The sequence below is a fragment of the Daucus carota genome, chromosome 1 (assembly GCF_001625215.2).
Source record: "Daucus carota subsp. sativus chromosome 1, DH1 v3.0, whole genome shotgun sequence".
NCBI classification, from domain to species: domain Eukaryota; kingdom Viridiplantae; phylum Streptophyta; class Magnoliopsida; order Apiales; family Apiaceae; genus Daucus; species Daucus carota.
In genome coordinates this window covers 52,691,966-52,712,782 of record NC_030381.2, presented here as the reverse complement: position 1 = coordinate 52,712,782, position 20,817 = coordinate 52,691,966, and the positions used below count along the sequence as shown (strand labels likewise).

Below are 20,817 nucleotides of genomic sequence, written 5' to 3'. Positions count from 1 at the left end.
TTCTTTCCGGATTATTAAAATTATATCATGCATACATATATGTCAGCCTTATCAGGTAACTACAGAGAATATATCAGCCTGGTGTATACTCTTTGAAGACCTTAACTATGACCTGGTGTATACTCTTTTTGAGAGAACAGAGTGAGAACAATGTCCATTTACAAGCAATAAGATATCTTCTTGTAAAATTAATTTTATGTACTTCACGGAATGAAGTTTATAACATTACATAGTTACATGGTTGGAGATCAGGCCCTAATCGCTCATAGCATAGGCTACTTTCTTATATCTAGTGTAGATTTTCCTGAAAAATTTAATGCACACATAAAAAACAAGGAGAAAGAATAAAGAAGAGATGATACAAACACTAATCCGCAGAAAGGATGAGTGAGCTAGCACAGCATAAGTCCCTGCAATGAAAGCAAGCATCATTGCTGTAATGGAAACAACGTTGAGCACTACAGCAGCACTGATCAGGGGTCCTAATACACGAGTGGCATCATACATTGCTGTCAAGAAGTACAGAAATAGCGAAGAAATGGAGAACAGGAGGGCGATTGTATCAGCTACCATAAATATCTTAAAGGCAGTTTTTCTTGAAAGTACTGCAGACCCTTGGTTCGGTCCTTGGTTCCCGTCAAAGCCACCTGGCATATCGAATCCTGCTGTCAAGGCTACCGTAGTTATCAGAGCAGCCACTATAACATGAGTGTTCACCATTTGTCTTTGCCATTTGATGCTTTCCTCGTCAACTCTTTCAACTTCTACTACTTTTCTTCCAACCCAGTGGTTCCAATGATTTCCAACAGTGTCTAAACTGATTGTCCCTCCAACTAGCCCCTGGACAATTGTTAACATAATGATCGTGAGATAAGTATGTCAAGTTCAATTTTGTTAGTGTAAAACAATATTTCTATAAAATTATCATTTCCTCCGTCTCAATTCAAATGGCTACAATCAGCGTGGCTCATGGGTTCTAAAATCGAACAACCTGACCCGACCCCCCTTATTTAGACCGAATAACCTGAACCAATCAAACCCAAAATTTTCACAAGTCTTAAACCCAGCCCAATCATGAATAGTCCATGAACATTTATCCTGATTTTAGAGTCCGCTTTAGATTGAGACTTGCGAGTTGAGAGACTTACAAACTGAGTCAACGGAATTAACTAACTTTAACTGCCACATGATGTTGATCTTACTGATTAATATGATGTCATAGTAATACTTGTTATACTTGTATAAAAATGGTAGGAAGTATTAATCTGTTGTTTTATTTTTTTCAATTAATAAGTTAAAATATGATACTTATTGTTACCATCAGTATTCAATAAGATCAACAAAACAAAGCAACTATGCACACAACTCGCTGTGTCAATTATGAAAAAATATGTATTAAGCAACTTATGACTAACTAATGAGCGACATAGTTCTTTGCTCGTACTCCCACCGTTTCAAATTACATAATGTTTCAAATTAGTTGTCCACTTCAACTTTCAATGTAGTGTAGTTCATTATTTGTATCTTCAAGATCAATTTTATACCACATATTTTGTATTTAAATTTCCAAGATCAACTATATTCCACATATAATATTTGGTCAAAGCAATATATATGACTATAAATGAAAATTTCTATGGAATTAAAATTTGCTTAATATGCGTAATTTTTTAAAAGTGGACATGTAATTGAAACGGATGGAGTATATATGTACATACCTCGTCAATAAGGGCACCGGTTTCTTTTTCATAAAGCGCTTCGAAGATAGTGATATTTTTGTTGTTTACTGTATCCCAGTCAGGTCTCCAGTATAATGCATCCACAAGTTCGGGAAAAAACAATCCACGCTCAGCAATTAGATGGAGAGGCGTACATCCAAACTTGTCTCTTTGACTAAGAAGGCTACTCTTCATTTCAAAATCTCCAGATACAATGAATTGAATCACAGATTTTTGCTCCTGTAATACTGCAATATGCAATATATTATGACCATTTCCGTCGACACTCTCCCAAGCATCTGGCAATATATTCAGAATTTCCTTCATCACTTCTAATTTTCCTTTATATGCTGCTACATGGAGAGCTGTTCTCTTAAGTATTTTATCTGGTAGGTAGGCAACAGATTTATTTACACTTAACAAATATTTAGCTGATCTAACAAGATCATTATGTGCAACATAATGAAATGCCGTCCACCCATTATTCTCTGCTACGTTTATAAGATCATTGTTATTTTCCAGTAGACGCATCATACATCCTGAATATCACAAAGAAATTTATAAATTTTTAAAGTGGAATTGTATATATAGCTATGCAAGCCAGAAACTTATAGCTAAAAGGAAGATCATAAAATGCTACTCTATTTACCAAGGTTGGACTAAGGAAACTTCTGGAATTAATAGTTAGCGATACAGAATTCATAAGCTGACATACAAGCATATGAATTGATTTATAAGTAAGGACATTATGTAATGGGGGTCACGCTCAAGAGGGAACCAATCCTTAAAATAGAACCTTAGAACCACTAAGGTTCTGCTGCAGAATCCTAAATTTTAAATAGATTTCAGGATGTAAATCTAAATACATGTTTTTTGCATCGTTGTGTGTGTTCAAAAATAATTTCAAAATATAATACATAAACACGACATTTTTTGCATGTGCAGTTCTACTGCAGAACCCTGATTAATACCAGAAATAAGGCTAAGGGTTCTAAGAGGAACATGACCCAATGTAATAGATAAAGCTGTACTTTTTCCACTTTACACATTTACTGTTGGCATATAAATTTGTGTAACACCCTACATATTTGCCATCCATTTCAAACTGAAGTAACTTGTGCATCCTTAATAATTATTCACACAGATAATTAAACATTTTTAAATTGTAAAGAAAAAACCTACCAAATTAAACGGGAATCTGTAGATATAAAATTACTAAACTAGGGGCATAAAGCAGACTGAGAATCGGAACTAGACCAAGAACCGCAAGAAATCGCACCATACAAAGGCAAACCGAAGAAAAAACTGCACCGATAGGTTTTCAGTATATTTCCAAAGTGCATCCCACCATAAACCGAATTGAACTGCACTTAATTAATAATATATATTTATTATATATGATATAAATTTTTCATAAATCTAACTTTCTATTTATACAGAGAGAACACCAATAACAGATAAAATAGCAAGTTATAATGGGTCATTCATAATTACCAATCTACAAGTATATGACTTAATATCTTAATGTATGAGTTTTGCAAATGCAAATCCATTTCTTGTCACATGCAAATTATTAAAATGAGATATTATAGAATCCATAACAAAATCCAAAATAGAGTTTAGAATAGAATCATATATATATATATATATATATATATATATATATTATTTTTATTTTTCGATAAATTTTACATAGAATCATGTTACTTTTAATTCATATTTAGAGTTAATTGCAATTGGCACCCCTTTGGTTTCGGCTTATTGCACCTAATAGTTTGGGAAAATACACTTTGCAGCCCCAGACTTTTAACCGCGCTACATTTAACACCCTTTCCGTTAATTTCTGCCGTTACCGTTAACTTTTGCAAGGGCATTTTAGGAAATTTTATTATATTTAATTAAAATCAGACTTTTATTTAAATTTTCTGACCATCTAAACGATATTTTTCGGAAAAACTTAAAGAACGAAAGTTGTAGAGAATAAAAAAATCTTTTTAGAACAATAAGGTTCAAAATTTAAATAATTATTTAAAAACGATTGTTCATTTTTACAAGATTGCTAATTTTAGAATTTTTTAAAAATAATTATAAAAAGAATTACGAAAATTTTGAACCTTATAGTTCTAAGAAGATCTTTTTATTCTCTACAACTTTCGTTCTTTAAGTTTTTCTGAAAAATATCGTTTAGATGGTCAGAAAATTTAAATAAAGGTCTGATTTTAATTAAATATAATAAAATTTCCCAAAATGCCCCTACAAAAGTTAACGGTAACGGCAGAAATTAACGGAAAGGGTGTTAAATGTCGCGCGGTTAAAAGTATGGGGCTGCAAAGTGTATTTTCCAAAACTATTAGATGCAATGTGCAATAAGCCGAAACCAAAGGGGTGCCAATTGCAATTAACTCTTCATATTTATTGTTAAACATGTTAGATAGTATAATAATTCATAATGAAAGATTAATTAGTTTAGAATCAGAATTTAATTCAAATTTTAGATAAGATTCTATATCCGATTTTAGAGTGTTCTTCTTTTAAGGGTATCCTTCTTTGAGCAATGGCATGTGTGTGTGTGTGTGTGTGTGTGTGTGTGTGTGTGTGTGTGTGTGTGAGTGTGAGGACCGGTCACCATCACAAAGCCAAAGAATTAGATATGGGAAAAATGGGAAATTAATATCCATTATATGTAGATAGTATAACTAATAACGTGGATCTTGTATTCTTGTGTGACTAGTTAGAAAGCTATTTGAGACGGCAGGGGGTACCATTCGCAGCCTTGTTTACCATTATCATATTCTTAGACAACTTAAAGCTAAGAAAATAATAGATTCTTATTGTATGCTAATTTGATCAAGAAAATTGGAAATAAACAATATTGGACCCAAAACGCCAATCAATATAAACTTAAACATAAGCAAAATAGATTAACACGAAAACAGAATACGGCTCATGTAATAAATCAGCATGGAAGAGCAATCAAGTTGGGTTAAACTGTAAGATGGTATATATATGTTGCACTTACCATATCCGCCATAACTCATTGATGCAGCATGCAAAGCCGTTCTTCCATTGGGACCATCAAAGCTTGGTGATTGACAATTGTCGAGAATAATATTGACAGAATCGGTGTAACGCCTAACAGAAGCCAGGTAGAGTGGAGTTTCAAAATACTTGTTCTGAGGATATGAATAACTTGGATCTTCTTTTGCTAACAGTTCAACCACGTCGTTGTGATTGTATCGAACTGCAACGTGCAAGGCAGTGTCAAGTTCCGCATTGGGTGCTCTAATAAGATCTTGCAGGAGCGTAGATGATTCCTTTTGGAGATTATTAGGTTTTAGTACCGAAGACCTGGCCTTACGAATGAGTGCTTCAACTGCACCATAGTGCCCTCCTCTTGCTGCTATGTGAAGAGCGGTCTCACCTCTTGAGTTGATCCGTATTAGTAGTGATTCATGAGAACTTAGAATTTCTTCGACACATCTTGTCCTCCCATGTCGGCATGCAAGATGAAGCACCGTATTATTTCCAGGTGTCAATTGTTCGTGCACATTAGGCCAGTCACTCCCCTTTAGAGCATCAACGTCATCACAGGTGACAACATTATACAAGTCAGAATCCATATGAGTTACTGTATATATGATCGCCAAAAATTGCAATTCGAGCCAATGAAGAAAGTTTAAGTTTATAGACTGTGCTGACTATTCATACATGCACAAAGGCAAGGTGAATATATATAAATGATAATGGTGTCTGTAACTAACAATAATTAGTCAATCACTCTTAAAAAATACTCATTAGTCCAGAGTTAATTAAGTACAGATACAAGTAACTTGTTTCTAACTAACAATAATTAGTAAAATAAGTTGATCATGTGCAGATGTGAATGAACATGAAACTTATCAAAACTTCTGACTGTTTTATGCTCTTACAAGCATTTTATTTCTCAACCAAACAAAAAGAGTAAATTGATTTAAACACCTTCAAAAATGTTAAATATAAGTCAACTATATACTTATATTAACCACTGTACATAGAGTAATCGATTTTTGATTAATTAAGTAATAACCAAGTAGAAGGATACATCATACATGATTAATTAATTTCAACTCTATCACATTATCACATGTGAACTCAAGTTCGGTTTCATCAGATTCCGAGTATACGATAATTGTCCTCGGAAAATAGGCTGTAGACAGCTGCCTGGAACACAAATTCAGCAAGCCACACTAATATTAAGACAAAGCATATGCTTGTGCAATGCAAGTGGTAGAATTAGTACTTAAAGAATGACTAATAGTATTGACCTGGTTTTTTCTATACAGAGGCATTTTATCAAACACCTTTCACTCCTTCCTCAAGATCACAAATATATAATATCATAGGCATGAAGACTGTTAATATAACATTTATGAGAATGGCTAAATACAAAGAAGAATATTAAATCAATACCTCCGTCCAACTCGCCGCAAATTTGAACGACGACTAAGCCGCTGGAGACTGTAGATGAGAGACGTTAAGTTGCATTGTAATCAAAATTGTTAGATGTATTCGGTTGTAAGTTGTTACGATGGTATTGGATCAAAATTGATCCATTTTGGCAAGTACTTGCTTTGAAACTTAGGAGGCTCGGCTGTGGTTTCATGGTAAAAAGTATTTTGAAATCTATACTATTATATACTTATATATAATAAGCAGGGAGATAATTTGGTCGCATGGTCACATGGTCCAAAAGCTTATCATCCGTTGGATCGTATATTGAGCAAATAAGTACTGTTAGATTAGAACAAAATTAACTATTAATTCTATAAGGCAACTGATATCTAATTGCATCTTTATAATTCCTTTTCTGAATTCAAAACAAATTCTGTCTTTCACATGTTTATGATTTTTTTAATCCGAAATAAATATATCCTACCAGCTTTAATTGTGGAATCATATAAATCGCACCGTCACAAAATTATTTTTATCTAATATATTTTAAAATTAATAAGCCGAATATTTTAATCCAAAATAAATATTTCCTACCAGTTTTAATTGTAGAATCATATAAATCGCACTGTCACAAAATTATTTTTATCTAATATATTTTAAAATTAGTAAGCCAAATTTAAATCATATTATAATAATTCTAATATAAAATACATTTATAAATAAAATCTAATGGAAGTTGACGTCACATATTCTACTCAATATATATTAAAATTTGATAGAAAAAAATTAATACTTTGGCATGATACATGAGAGAAAAGGAATGGCTTGATTACAATAGTTTATTTGAAACCATTGATGACTGTGACGGTATATTTTATACGGCATCGCCACTGTCGGATGATGCAACATGTGTAACCAGTTTTTTTTTTACAGAAACAAGTCTGAAAAGTAGAACCTATATATTTTTACAATAGTTCTGACTTATAAACAAATCATAATTTCAAATTTTATTTAATTAAAAATTTTAATTTATTATTTATAAATTAAATTCTTTCACACCACTTACAATATATTTAAAAAGTTTATAAATAATTAAAAAGCTCGCGTGCCTTGCACGGGCTATAAGCTAGTACTATTAAAGCCGAAACATTAAAAGTTTGGTCAGTCGGTACATGGGCTTTTAAACGGATTTTTATAATTAGTTGACTTCATATAATTAGTGGACTTCAAAATATAAACAAGTCCAAACATAAAACAAATACAAGACCTTTTCCTACGCTTTTTAGACTGTGTTTGGTTTTCACTATGCAATTGCTTCCTCCGGTTTCTTTCGGATTTAACCAACCTTTTCCTGTTTATTTATTTTATTTTTTAAATTAAATAATATGAAAATTATAATTTATAAGACACTAAATTTATTAATACTATTCTTGTCCTCACTATATGCCCACATAACTACCCTTTTTAACTAAAACACACATGCAACATACACATATAAAAAAATAATATATAAAATTATTAATATACAATTGATAATATGTTTCAACTAATTACATTAATGTTATTTTAATTACTTCATGATATCACTTTAAAGGTAATGCGGTCGAGTTTTATCAGCCGGTCGATATTATTTTACGGGTCGATAAAATTTATTTAATCATATTATTCTATCATAATTTTATTCTCACAATAATATCAGTTTAGGTAAAATTATATACAATAAAATAACAAATATTATAACCTCCCGTGCATTGCACGGGTTTTAAGCTAGTATTTATACAAAAACTCAGAGCGGAAATCAAATTACGCTGGAAACTAAACATTACCGTTTTAAAACCAAATTCTATCCCAATTTCCAACCATCTTATTCAAATATATTCAAATATAAATCTAAATTCATTCATCTTTATAATATATATATTTTTTGATTTTAAATATTTTAAAATATGATTAACTAATTTCATCATTAATTATAATAATACGATTAACGACTAGACAAAGATAAAATATTATAAAATAATTCGAAAAAGACAAAACGGTAAATAAAAATAAAATTAAGTATTAAAAATTACATTAAAATACTAATTCTCGGAATTAGTATATTATTCCCACAAATGTTCAATTAGTGCATTTCAAAGTTCAAGATGGGCATCTTTATCTTTGATTTTTCTATAATGATTGATAAATTGTTGAAATTTTATGTATTTTGAAATTTTAAATTATAATTAATCGTTGTTTTAATTATATTCTAAACTTAATTAATTTATCTTTAATAACATTAACAAAATCAATAAATAATAAAGTAGCAATATTTTAATGTTAAAAAGATTTGGATCAGTGAATAGTAGTGATCCAAATTTGGACCACTGAATATCACTGATCCAAATTTGGATCACTTTTTATTCCACGGTTAGAGTGGTTTGGGGTAAAACGCCTCAAATTTGGATTTTGAATCACGGTTGGAGATACCTAAATATAATTGGTCTAAGATTAAATATAATTAAAATTGTTTGATTAGTTGCAGGTTGGTTAAAAAACTTAAAAGAAAAAAGTGAAAGACTGATATCTAATTGGTTAAAATTATATCAAATATCATTGATCGATTAACTGATTATAGTAAAGGGTTATAACTCATCACTCTAAGTATAAAAAAAATGGAGGTAACTGATTTCATTTGATTACCGCACGGAAAGGATAGGAAGGCCCTGCTCCCGAGTATTTTTTAGAAAAGAAAGTAAGTGAAACTAAACATGTTTTCATTTTCATCTCATTTTGGGAGTAAAACTTTTGGAATGAAAGTATACTATATTTGCATCCATTTCCAATTGTTTTCCACCTCTTAAAAAACTCGAGAGCACAAACAGGAGTGAAAGTTACATAACTTTACTTCTTTTTACTTGGTTTCCTCCCTAATTATAACTCGGGAGAAGGGCGTTAAAACATTGAAATGTGCTTGACAAAATAAAATTTATGAGAGTATTATTTTACAGTTCAGAGATTTTAGACTAAGTCTTTAAAAACAATTCCGGAATGACGATCATTCGCTGATTGGCGTGGTCTCCACACGATATCCCGGAATCGGCACATCCTCACAATCACAAAATTTCGGAAGTGAAATTTAATACCGTGATATATCCGGCGAAGCCACAAACGTATTCGAATTATAGGAATCGTAACATGTTTATCGAAATTTTATAGCTAAGAGGAAAGACAATGAGAAGGAATAAAGAAGAGAGGGTAGAAACACCAATGGCCAGGACTAATGAGTGTGCCAGCACCGCATAAGTCCCTGCAATGAAAGCCACCATCATTGCTATAATTGAGGCAATGTTGAGCTCCACAGCAAAAGCGAACGAGGTAAAAAAAGATTTCTTCTTGAGTTGGAATGATGATAATGAGAAGTAAAGAAACAGAGAAGAAATTGAAAATACGAGGGCGAATGCATCTGCTACCACAAATATATTAAAGGCGGGCTTTCCTAGAAGTAACGGGGAGCCTTGATCGGGTCCTAAATTTCGTCCGGTCGGTTTTAAGTCGACACTTTTTTTTGGCGGTCGGTTTTAGCCGGTCGGTTTTGTCCTGTTTTTTTGTAGTGTTCACTAACTGATAAGACCAAAAATGCCGCACCTCTGCTGATGATGACCGGGCTTCTCGTGACAGTATAGTGTGGTAGTGATGGTAAGGAACCTGCAAAACAATGCAAGATCGGGGGTGGGGACCGATTCGCACCTCCGGCGTGACAATCAGTCTTAGCGTCTTTCAGAGAAAATGATAGTGGAATTGTTTGTGAGCGTACCTGACTTCTCTTTCTCTTCCTCTATTTATACTCCTTGAGGATTCTTTGTCGTCAGCCCACATTGGTGACGTCATGGCTTGACCTCCTGAAACCCGCATGTGTGATGACGGGTAGTTGTGATGTCGGGGATCATGCTTCAGAGTCCCGTTCTCCCTGTCCGGGTTCATTGGTTCCCGTAGTTTAAAGGGATACTTATCATTGCCCCCCTGCTTCTTCATGTAGGCCCTAGGGTCTTCGTGGTGAAGCATATATTAGGATAACCCGGGTGAGGCCTTCACTTTTTGTGAGGTGGGGTGTTTCTTTATGTGGGTCTATATATATGTGGCCTTTGGCTCTTCATTTCGCACATTAACTTTTTCTTGTTTGTTATCTTCTCTTTTTCATCAGCCATGAGTCGTTCGCTGGACGAGTGTGATGCTATTCTGGACAACATGTGCGACTGCTATCGCATGAGTGCTGAGAAGACACGTTGGTATGGCGACAACATTGGTCGCCGTTTCCGTGAATGTGCTGAGGATATTTGCGGGTTTCACAAGTGGGTGGATCCTCCAGTTTGTACTCGCGGCCGTGAAGCTCTTAGGGATCTTCAGCGGCGCCATGAGGTTGAGTATGAGAAGTGGTGTCGTCGCAGGGATACGTTGTCAGCTTGGTATGAGAGCCGTCTCGTGGACGAGAAGCGTAAGTTCACTGAGACTCTTGCGGGGCTGTCCATCCTCTGTGATGTGGTGAAGGATCTTGTTCGAGAGGCTACCGACACCGTAGATCCTGCTCCTCCCGCTCCTATGTCTGTCTCCGATGCGGAGGAGTGGGAGTAGGTTTCTATGTAACCCGGACAGTGTTTTATTTTGACGTTTCCTTTTGCTATCGCAGTTTAATGTACCGCCTTTAAGGCGTAGTTTTCAGTTGTTTTGGTTTATATCCATTTCGCTTATTGTCTAGCTTTCCTCTTGACGCTGTCGGGTAGTTTGTATAATGCATGGCATATATTTTATTCTGGTTTTCCCTTTATCATCTTGTCGTTTGTCCTCGTTTGTTTCTATTTTAATATTCTTGAATGCTGACCGCATGTGTGTGGCTTTGCCCCCCAAGTAGGGGGTAGGAGAAGGTGTGAGAAATATTTTTGTTCAACACAGCTGAATCCTGGCTACTACTTTTGGTAAGATGTTCTGGTTTCTTCATTGCCCCCCAGATCTAGCTGTGGTGATGTGGGGAGATTAAGGGTTGACGGGCTCTGTGGGGATGGCTGTCATGAATTGTATGACTCAATAATAATGGTGTTGTTGTATCGGTATCTGTGCCGCGCAAATTGTAGCGGGTAGAAAGTGTGGTGACGATACGAGTAAAAATAAAAATCAAAATCCAAATCAAGATAAAACTAAGAAAAATGAAATATAAGTATACGGATCTGTATGGCTCTGACGCCTCCCCACATATGAATGTGAATAATAAAAATAGGGTAAGGAAATACGACTAGTGGTGTATTTAAGAAATGGTTAAATACGTCACGAGGATATATTTTCGAGATTTTTAATCGGGCTTGCGCGCTACATTCGACATTCGATGTTTCGTATATGAAAATTGTGATCATGCTTCAGAGTCCCGTTCTCCCTGTCCGGGTTCATTGGTTCCCGTAGTTTAAAGGGATACTTATCATTGCCCCCCTGCTTCTTCATGTAGGCCCTAGGGTCTTCGTGGTGAAGCATATATTAGGATAACCCGGGTGAGGCCTTCACTTTTTGTGAGGTGGGGTGTTTCTTTATGTGGGTCTATATATATGTGGCCTTTGGCTCTTCATTTCGCACATTAACTTTTTCTTGTTTGTTATCTTCTCTTTTTCATCAGCCATGAGTCGTTCGCTGGACGAGTGTGATGCTATTCTGGACAACATGTGCGACTGCTATCGCATGAGTGCTGAGAAGACACGTTGGTATGGCGACAACATTGGTCGCCGTTTCCGTGAATGTGCTGAGGATATTTGCGGGTTTCACAAGTGGGTGGATCCTCCAGTTTGTACTCGCGGCCGTGAAGCTCTTAGGGATCTTCAGCGGCGCCATGAGGTTGAGTATGAGAAGTGGTGTCGTCGCAGGGATACGTTGTCAGCTTGGTATGAGAGCCGTCTCGTGGACGAGAAGCGTAAGTTCACTGAGACTCTTGCGGGGCTGTCCATCCTCTGTGATGTGGTGAAGGATCTTGTTCGAGAGGCTACCGACACCGTAGATCCTGCTCCTCCCGCTCCTATGTCTGTCTCCGATGCGGAGGAGTGGGAGTAGGTTTCTATGTAACCCGGACAGTGTTTTATTTTGACGTTTCCTTTTGCTATCGCAGTTTAATGTACCGCCTTTAAGGCGTAGTTTTCAGTTGTTTTGGTTTATATCCATTTCGCTTATTGTCTAGCTTTCCTCTTGACGCTGTCGGGTAGTTTGTATAATGCATGGCATATATTTTATTCTGGTTTTCCCTTTATCATCTTGTCGTTTGTCCTCGTTTGTTTCTATTTTAATATTCTTGAATGCTGACCGCATGTGTGTGGCTTTGCCCCCCAAGTAGGGGGTAGGAGAAGGTGTGAGAAATATTTTTGTTCAACACAGCTGAATCCTGGCTACTACTTTTGGTAAGATGTTCTGGTTTCTTCATTGCCCCCCAGATCTAGCTGTGGTGATGTGGGGAGATTAAGGGTTGACGGGCTCTGTGGGGATGGCTGTCATGAATTGTATGACTCAATAATAATGGTGTTGTTGTATCGGTATCTGTGCCGCGCAAATTGTAGCGGGTAGAAAGTGTGGTGACGATACGAGTAAAAATAAAAATCAAAATCCAAATCAAGATAAAACTAAGAAAAATGAAATATAAGTATACGGATCTGTATGGCTCTGACGCCTCCCCACATATGAATGTGAATAATAAAAATAGGGTAAGGAAATACGACTAGTGGTGTATTTAAGAAATGGTTAAATACGTCACGAGGATATATTTTCGAGATTTTTAATCGGGCTTGCGCGCTACATTCGACATTCGATGTTTCGTATATGAAAATTGTGTGACGTTAACGTTACTTGGGGGAGGCGAAGCGTGCCTAGAGTATTAGGTGTAGGTTAGTGGTAAAAAAGGAGTTGATCAGTCTTTCAATTTGAAGTGATAAAAAGCCCACCTCTCACATTACTTGTCTTTTCTTTAACTTGGTAGATGTGTTGTGGAGCTCTTCTTCATCTTATACTTACAGCCAAGCCGCGAAGCGCGTGATTTTCGGAAAATAGAGGTGAATCTTCTTTACTGACGGGTGTGATTTTGCTTTTCTCGTATGTATATCCTTGTCATTTTGTTTATTGTCAATGAATCTGTCATGTTTGTGAAATTAGGGTTTGACTATGTGTTCTTGACTCGGTGTCTTGTTGTATACTCTTGTATATTTGCCTTCGGTAGTCTTTAACTCGTAGTGTTGCTCTTGTTGTGGTGTTTGTGTTCTTCAGTTTCTGAAAGTTCTTTCCGTTGTATGTATTGTCGAGTTGGGATGCATGTGTTGATCGATTGTTACTTTTGGGTGTGTTGTCGTATATTTATTCGTTGTGGGTATGTACGTCATATTGTGGGTATGTTGTCTCATTTATAGATGTCTGATCGTGGTGGCGCGTCTGTCGTTCAATCGAACGTACGCACCGTTGTGAGTTTGTTGAATGAAGACGGGTCTTGGTCTGACTCTGCTCGTTTTCAAGTGCCGGAAGTTGAACAGTTGGACAAGGAGGAATTATTCAAAAGTTATCATGAGTATAATCGTACCCATGGTGTGCCTCTGCCCGTTTTTGACGGGGGGGCTCTGAAGAGAGATTTCAGTCATTATGACAGCTTACAATACCCCAGTAGTTTCGATGTACAAAGGCATGGTGATAAGGTATCTCGTGCCTTTCAGATTGGAGGGGGGTATTCATGGCGGGCAGCCAGTAGTGAGGAGAGACTATATTCTCGTCCAAGCGATGGGGCCATTGCCATTCCGCTGTCTCATTTTAAAGCTGGTTTGAGGGTTCGTCCCCATCGCTTCTTTGTGGCTTTGTTCAAACAGGAGTTTCGTTGTTCGCCTGCGCAATTTTCGCCCAATGCCATTCGATTGATTTTGTGGTTCATCGCTGCTTGCAATCGCTTACACAAACAGCCGACTTTCAAAACTTTTTTCTCTATCTTCTATGTGAAAGCTTCAAAGAAAGAGCCTTTCTATGAGCTCGTGCAATTTTCACGGAATACGAAGTTGGGTGCCGTGGTGTCGGGGTATAGTCCGATAAAGAAACCTCGTTGCATGAAGAATTGGTGGAATGAGTATGTAATGTTATTGGGTGGTGAGTGGGCGTATATGCCGGGGTTTTGCACGGGGAGTTTAGTAACCTATAAGGTTCCGTCGGAATTACATACAAAGGAGGTTCTCGAGTGGTTGTATCAAGTGTTGAGGGTTTTTGGCGAGGCTTGGGACGCGTCAGTATTTCATCAAGTGTCTCACCTTAAGCAGCACAATTGTGAGTGAGCTTAGTTGGTTTTCGTGTGGTATCCCGTCTGTTTTCTGTTTGAATATGTGTCTGTCTTCTTGGATGGTAGATGTGGCGTACGACTTATATGATTTAACATGTAACCATGCTCTGAGTTTAATGAATATTTATGTCTGTCATATATATGTTGATTGTTTGCTTTGTGTGATGCAGTGTATCCTCCTCATTCCATGGATAATGAAGGGTTTAGTTGGAATGTGGATGATTCAACCTTAACGAGTTTCATGACTAGTTATCCTCGAGTGCCTGAACACCTTCGCAAGAGGAAAGGAGGCGGAGGTAGTCGAGGTGGCCTGGTGGATCCGGGTGAATTAGAGAGTGGGACGACTGGGATGGAGGTCGACGATGTTCCCCCAGGAAATACTGGGAATGATGAGTCATTGCCTTCCCCGGATGAGGATTGGGAAGATAACCAACCTTTGGCTAAATTAGGGCGGGCCCGTCGTCGACTCACGAAACGTGGGACACGTGTCGGTCACCAAGAAATGTCTGGCCCAACTCCCGAGGTTATTATATTGAATGCATCTGTAAGGATATGTATCTCCGTACTTTATAAATACTGTCGTCTGCTTTTAACCGAGACTCCTTTGTTTTTGCCTTGGGTATTGTTTTGGCTCGTTCGGGTCCTGATTTTGTTCTCGTTTTTTTGCTTCTTGCTAAATGTCTGTTCATTTTATGCAGGATGAGAATATTCCCGTAGATGTCTTTGACTATACTGGGCCTTTGGAACCTAACTCTGGGGATTTCTTTATGGGACTCTCCGATGAAGTAGACCCTACCGCTGGATTGCCCCCCACTGATGTGACTATGGGTGATCCAGAAGATCTGGTGTCTGTGGATCACTGTGGCCAAGGGACTGCTGATACGGATAAGCAGCCGGTGGGTGGTGCTTCTCCCTTGCACTTGCCTAAATCTGGGGGTGTGCCGGGGAAATCTCCTGTTGTGAACGTTACAGATGGGTCTGAGATTGGTGATAAGGTCGGGAAAGAAGCGTTCGATATTGAAGCCTGTTCTTCGAGGAAGCCGGTGTCTGTTATTGGTAGGGACGAAAGTGGCAAGTTGACGGGTAAACGTGCAAGGCCTAAGAAGTTAGTTCCTTCGCGGAGTGTGGGCATGTTGACCCGTGAGCAAGTTAGGAGTCGAAGTCAGGTGGTTCATACAAGCTCATCGGAGGATGAGTATGAGCAATTTCCCGAGACTGGGGAGAGGCGAAAACGGGTTGGATTCTTATTTCGCACTGCACCGTATCCACTTCTTCCTGATTTTCTGACCGGAGATGATCAATGGAAGTTGGAGGGTTGTCCAATTCAGAAACGTGTAAAACGTGCTGAGCGCTTGGCAGGGCTGGTTGTGTTTACTTACTTTACCTGTGTCTTTTGATTTTACTTCATCCTGTTATCTGCTTAGTTCTCATGCTTCTGTTTTTGTGTATGTGTTAGGTTGTTGGTGAGTTGGCTGGGTTGACTTCTGCTTTGACAACGGAACGGGCCCGTTGTGACAGACTACACCAACACCGACAAGGATTGGAGACGGATCTCGAGAAAATGAAAGCTGACCTTGCTAATGTGGTATCTTCTGAGAAAAACGACTTTGAAAAACGCATGGAGGCTGTTCTAAAGGAAAGGGATGATTTACGGGTACAACTGGCCCGGGCTGAGGGAAGTCTTGTTTCTATGAAAAACACGTCAACTGAAGTTAGTCAGCGGTTGAAGAAGAGTGAGGATGCCCGTCGACAAGCGGATGAGTCACTCGTGTCTCTGGGGGTAATGGTAGAGGGACTAAAGGATGCACTGGCTGAAGTGCCTACTCGTGAAGCTGTTATAGACAGCTACAAGTCTAGCGGCGAGTACAAGAGGGAAATTGTTGATGCTCGTTTAGCAGCTGTCGGGTCGTTCAAAGAGAGTGAAGAATTTGCTGAAGAGCTTAATCGTGCGATGGCTCGTGGTGTTGAAGAATATAAGCGGAGTGTTGCCGGGGTCAGGGATCGGGAGGAAGTGGGTCGTGAAGCTGTGGCTGCGTTCCGGGCAAGTATCGCTTTTAAACAAGCTGTCGGCACTGAGGCGGGTAGGATGTCAGTTCAGATCGTGGAAGGTTGCCGTGAGTTTTTTAAGGAGGATATTCATCGTCCCGTGCAGGAATTTGGGCTTTTCTTTACTGAGTTTGTCCGTCAGCGTCGTGACCATTCGAGTGGCAAGCTTGTTCCTGGGTCATCCAGCGTTTCTCCACCCCTTTAAACTATGTTTCATCGTGTGTATTATCTTTTGTATTGTCGTATGTAATTGGATTAAGCCTTGCTGTGCTGATTGATGTTTGCAGAAACTGCGCCCTCTCTCCGTTTAGTCGTGAAATATGTAATCTTTTTTGTCAGCACTGTTATCGTTTATGTACTCGGAATGGGGCATCTCTGGTCGATGTTGGTATTATTTGTTTTTTTTGCCTGAGTATGATACTTTTATGACAGTATTATTTGGTTTTTTGCCTTGATTATGTCTGTTTCTGCGAATATGTTGAAGTATTTGAATATTGTGTTTTGTCCGAAATGTTCTTATTTGTCTGCTGCGTTGTTTTGTTTTTGTCTGAGTAATTTGTCTATGTTTGGGGACTATTTTATGTGTCTGTGAATATAATCACGATTGCGACAAAAGATTCATATTGCATTTCGATGACCAAGATTGTGCCTGTGGTTTACATTGACTTGTTGTTCAATTACGACGGATATGACATAGTTCCGCCTGACTTTTTAGGGAAAATAAAAACTACTAGTGCTGTGGCTCTTTCATGCGTAGAACTTCCTTAGCTTTTCTCCATGCCACGTGTTGTTCACTTCCGTTCCGTCCATGCGCTGGAGTTTATAGGAGCCAGGGCGAAGGACCTCGCGAATTTTGTATGGTCCTTCCCACTTCGGCATCAATTTCCCAGTGTGCCGCGGGTCAGACGCTTCTGTGGCGCGTAGCACCATGTCCCCCGTCGTGAATGTCCTGACCCTTGTCTTCTTTGCAAAATATTCCTTCGTTTTTTCCTTGTATCGGGCCATATTTTCCACCGCCCTCTCGCGTGTTTCTTCAAGCAAGACCAGGTTGGTTTTCAAACCGCAATCATTATCTGTCTCATCGTAGTGGATTAGACGATGTGATGGGGACCCAATTTCTACGGGTAGCAGGGCTTCTGTCCCGAATGACAACTTGTAAGGAGTTTCTTGTGTACTCGTTCGCGCAGTGGTCCTGTATGACCACAGGACACTTGACAACTCTTCAGGCCATTTCTTCTTTAGACCATGCAGACGTTTTTCTAGCCCCCGGACGATGATCCTATTGGTCACCTCCACTTGCCCGTTGCTCTGCGGGTGGCATACGGACGCCCTTTTATGCTTGATGCCTAAGTCGGATAGGTACTTGGTGAATTTTCTCCCGACGAACTGGGTCCCGTTGTCTGACACAAGGACTACGGGTATACCGAACCTGCTGACTACGTGCTCCTGGACAAATTTGATGGCGTCCTCCTGCGTGATATGCCGGAGTGCTTTGGCCTCTGCCCACTTCGTCATGTAATCGATTGCCACCATCACATATTGAAGTTCGTTTCTTGCCTTGGGAAACGGTCCCATGATATCGATCCCCCACATAGCGAAAGGTATGGGAGATAAGATTGACGCTGGGAGTGTCGGTGATTGTCGTGGCATATTGGCGAACTTCTGGCAGCTGTCACATCGCTTCACGAAGTCTTTGCAATCCGTTGACATGGTAGGCCAAAAGAATCCTTGCCTGATGATTTTATGGGTCAACGCCTTTGCTGCCATGTGATCCCCACAAATGCCCTCGTGAACCTCACGCATACAATAATTCGCTTCTTCCGCGTCGATACATTTTAGGATGGGAGCATCAAAACTTTTTTTGTATAGGCAGTCATTTTCAATGAAGTATTTGGCGGCCTGCCGTCGTACCTTGTCCGCGATGTCTTTGTCCGCGGGCAGCTGGTTGTCTTTTAGGAAATTGATGACGGGTGTCATCCACGTGGCGTCGTCTTGGTGAATTTCAAGTATCTGACTACCCTCTGTGGTTGGTGCGTGTAGAATTTCAAAGTATACTGATGACTCTAAAGCCTCCTTTTCAGATTCAGCCAGTCGAGATAAGAGGTCCGCCATCGTGTTATCTGTGCGGTCAACTTGGCGTAATTCATGCCTGCGAAAGCCTTCAAGTAGACTGCGGGCGACGGCTTGGTATTTCGCCAAAACCAGATCGTTGGTCGCATATTCTCCCGTGGACTGACGGACGACCACCTGTGAGTCGCTGAAAACTGCAATATTGCGGGCCTGCAGATGTTTGGCCAGTCTTAGTCCCGCTATAAGTGCCTCATACTCCGCCTGGTTATTCGTGGCGTGAAAGTTGAACCTTATTGCCTGCAGGATTTGGAAGCCGTCGGGGCTAATGAGGACGACGCCCGCTCCACAGCGATCTTTGGTAGATGATCCGTCGACGAAAAGTTTCCAAGACTTTTGAGTCTCATTGTCATCACTGAGTGTGTGCTTTGTTTCGGGATGAGTGTCCAGCTCTGCGAATGTGCATTCCGTCACGAAATCCGCTAGGGCTTGGCCCTTAATAGCTTTCCGGGGTGTGTAGATGATGTTGAACTGACTGAGCTCCACCGCCCAGTTGATCAGCCTACCCGACATGTCTGCCTTGTTTAATATCTTCTTCAACGGTTGATCAGTTATAACCTTTATATCTCTGCCTTGAAAGTAGTGTCGCAGCTTCCTGCTTGCCGTGATCAATGCGTAAACCACCTTTTGCACGGGAGGATAGCGTATCTCGTAATCTTTAAGGACTTGGCTTACGTAGTATACGGGCTGTTGTCCTGCGCTTCCTTCCTTGATGAGTACTGCACCGACTGCCCGCTCCGAAGCTGAGAGGTATAGTGATAGTGTCTCAGCGGGTCCTGCAGTAGCCAATAGCGGGGGTGCAACCAGATAAGCTTTCAGGTCTTCAAAAGCCTGCTGACACTCTTCCGTCCACTCAATTTTTCGTGAAGTGGATGCTCCCTTCAAGGTTGCGAAAAAAGGCAAACACCTATCGGCCAGGCGGGGTATGAATCGTCGAAGTGCTGCCAAACTACCCGTCAACCGTTGTATTTCCTTTGCCGTCCTTGGCGCCTGCATGTCGATGATTGCCTTAATCTTTTCCGGATTAGCTTCGATTCCTCTTTCGCTAACGAGATATCCCAAGAATTTTCCGGATCCCAACGCAAAAGTGCACTTGCTAGGGTTCAATTTCATGTCGCTCGCACGTAATTTATTGAAGCATTCCTGCAGGTCCGAGAGATGTGTTTCAGCTTTCAGTGATTTTACGATCATGTCGTCAACATAAACCTCCATATTGCGCCCCAATTGATCTGCAAACACTTTGTTCATCATCCGTTGGTATGTGGCTCCTGCGTTGATTAAACCAAAAGGCATGACCTTGTAACAATAGACCCCCCTGTGTGTAATGAAGGCGGTTTTTTTCCCTATCTTCTGGGGCCAATTTGATTTGATTATACCCCGAAAAGGCGTCCATAAAGCTAAGCATCAAGTGCCCCGCTGTCGCATCTATGAGTTGGTCGATGGAGGGGAGTGGGAAAGGGTCCTTAGGACATGCTGCGTTCAGGTCCGTGTAGTCCACACATACCCGCCATTTCCCGTTGGCCTTTTTGACTAGGACCACGTTAGCCACCCAATTCGGGTATGTGACTTCACATATCAGACCAGCCTCTAACATTTTGTCTATTTCTTCGTCGATCGCCTTTTGTCGTTCTGGTGCAAAATTTCTTCTTTTTTGGATTTTGGGTTTTGCTCCCGTGTGCACATTCAACTTGTGTATAGCGACTGATTCGTTAAGTCCTGGCATGTCCTTCGGATGCCATGCGAACACATCTGCATACTCCCGTAAGAGGTTTGTCAGCCCCTCTCTCATTACAACATCTAACCCGGCGCCTATGCTGATAACTCTTTCTGTATTTCCCGGAACAAGCTCTATCGTTTCGACAGCAGTGGCGGGGATTATGACGGGTGTCTTGTCTCTTGCTAAACATGTCTTTAAACATGGGTTAATGTTTTGACTTTCTTCGTCTTCGTGGTCGTGCTCTTGTATCCCCGGTGACGGGGAATCTCCTTGCTCGATTGTTTGGATTTCCTTCCTTTTTTTGTACTTGCCTGGATTTCTTTCTTCCCGTTCTTGTTTTCTTTCCTTCCTTTTCTCCTCAGCTTTTTCGCGCTTCCAGTTCGAGGGTTCTGTCTGCGCCATCATTAACGCCGACCCGTAACATGCCCGCGATGCTGCGGTATCACCTCGAAGCTCTCCTGTTCCTGTTC

The 20,817-nt window shown here is 39.5% G+C and overlaps 2 protein-coding genes across 3 annotated transcripts; both read right to left on the bottom strand.

The window, feature by feature from the left end:
• Nucleotides 1–142: 142 nt before the first annotated feature.
• LOC108214768 (protein ACCELERATED CELL DEATH 6-like) lies at nt 143–5,887 on the bottom strand. 2 transcript variants are annotated; one of them, XM_017386959.2, is made up of 3 exons: nt 4,738–5,887; nt 1,719–1,966; nt 143–840 (listed from the first exon to the last, which is right to left on the bottom strand). In XM_017386959.2, exons 1-3 carry the CDS (start codon nt 5,336–5,338, stop codon nt 256–258), a joined length of 1,434 nt encoding a protein of 477 aa, XP_017242448.2. In that variant the 5' UTR covers nt 5,339–5,887; the 3' UTR covers nt 143–255. The 2 variants fall into 2 exon arrangements, with proteins under 2 accessions (XP_017242448.2, XP_017242440.2); XM_017386951.2 differs by having other exon boundaries at nt 1,719–2,257; nt 4,738–5,883.
• Nucleotides 5,888–17,250: 11,363 nt separating this feature from the next.
• On the bottom strand, nt 17,251–19,743 carry LOC108224716 (uncharacterized). Its single transcript, XM_017399417.1, has one exon. The coding sequence runs from the start codon at nt 19,741–19,743 to the stop codon at nt 17,251–17,253; it is 2,493 nt and encodes an 830-aa protein (XP_017254906.1).
• Between the last annotated feature and the right edge of the window lie 1,074 nt (nt 19,744–20,817).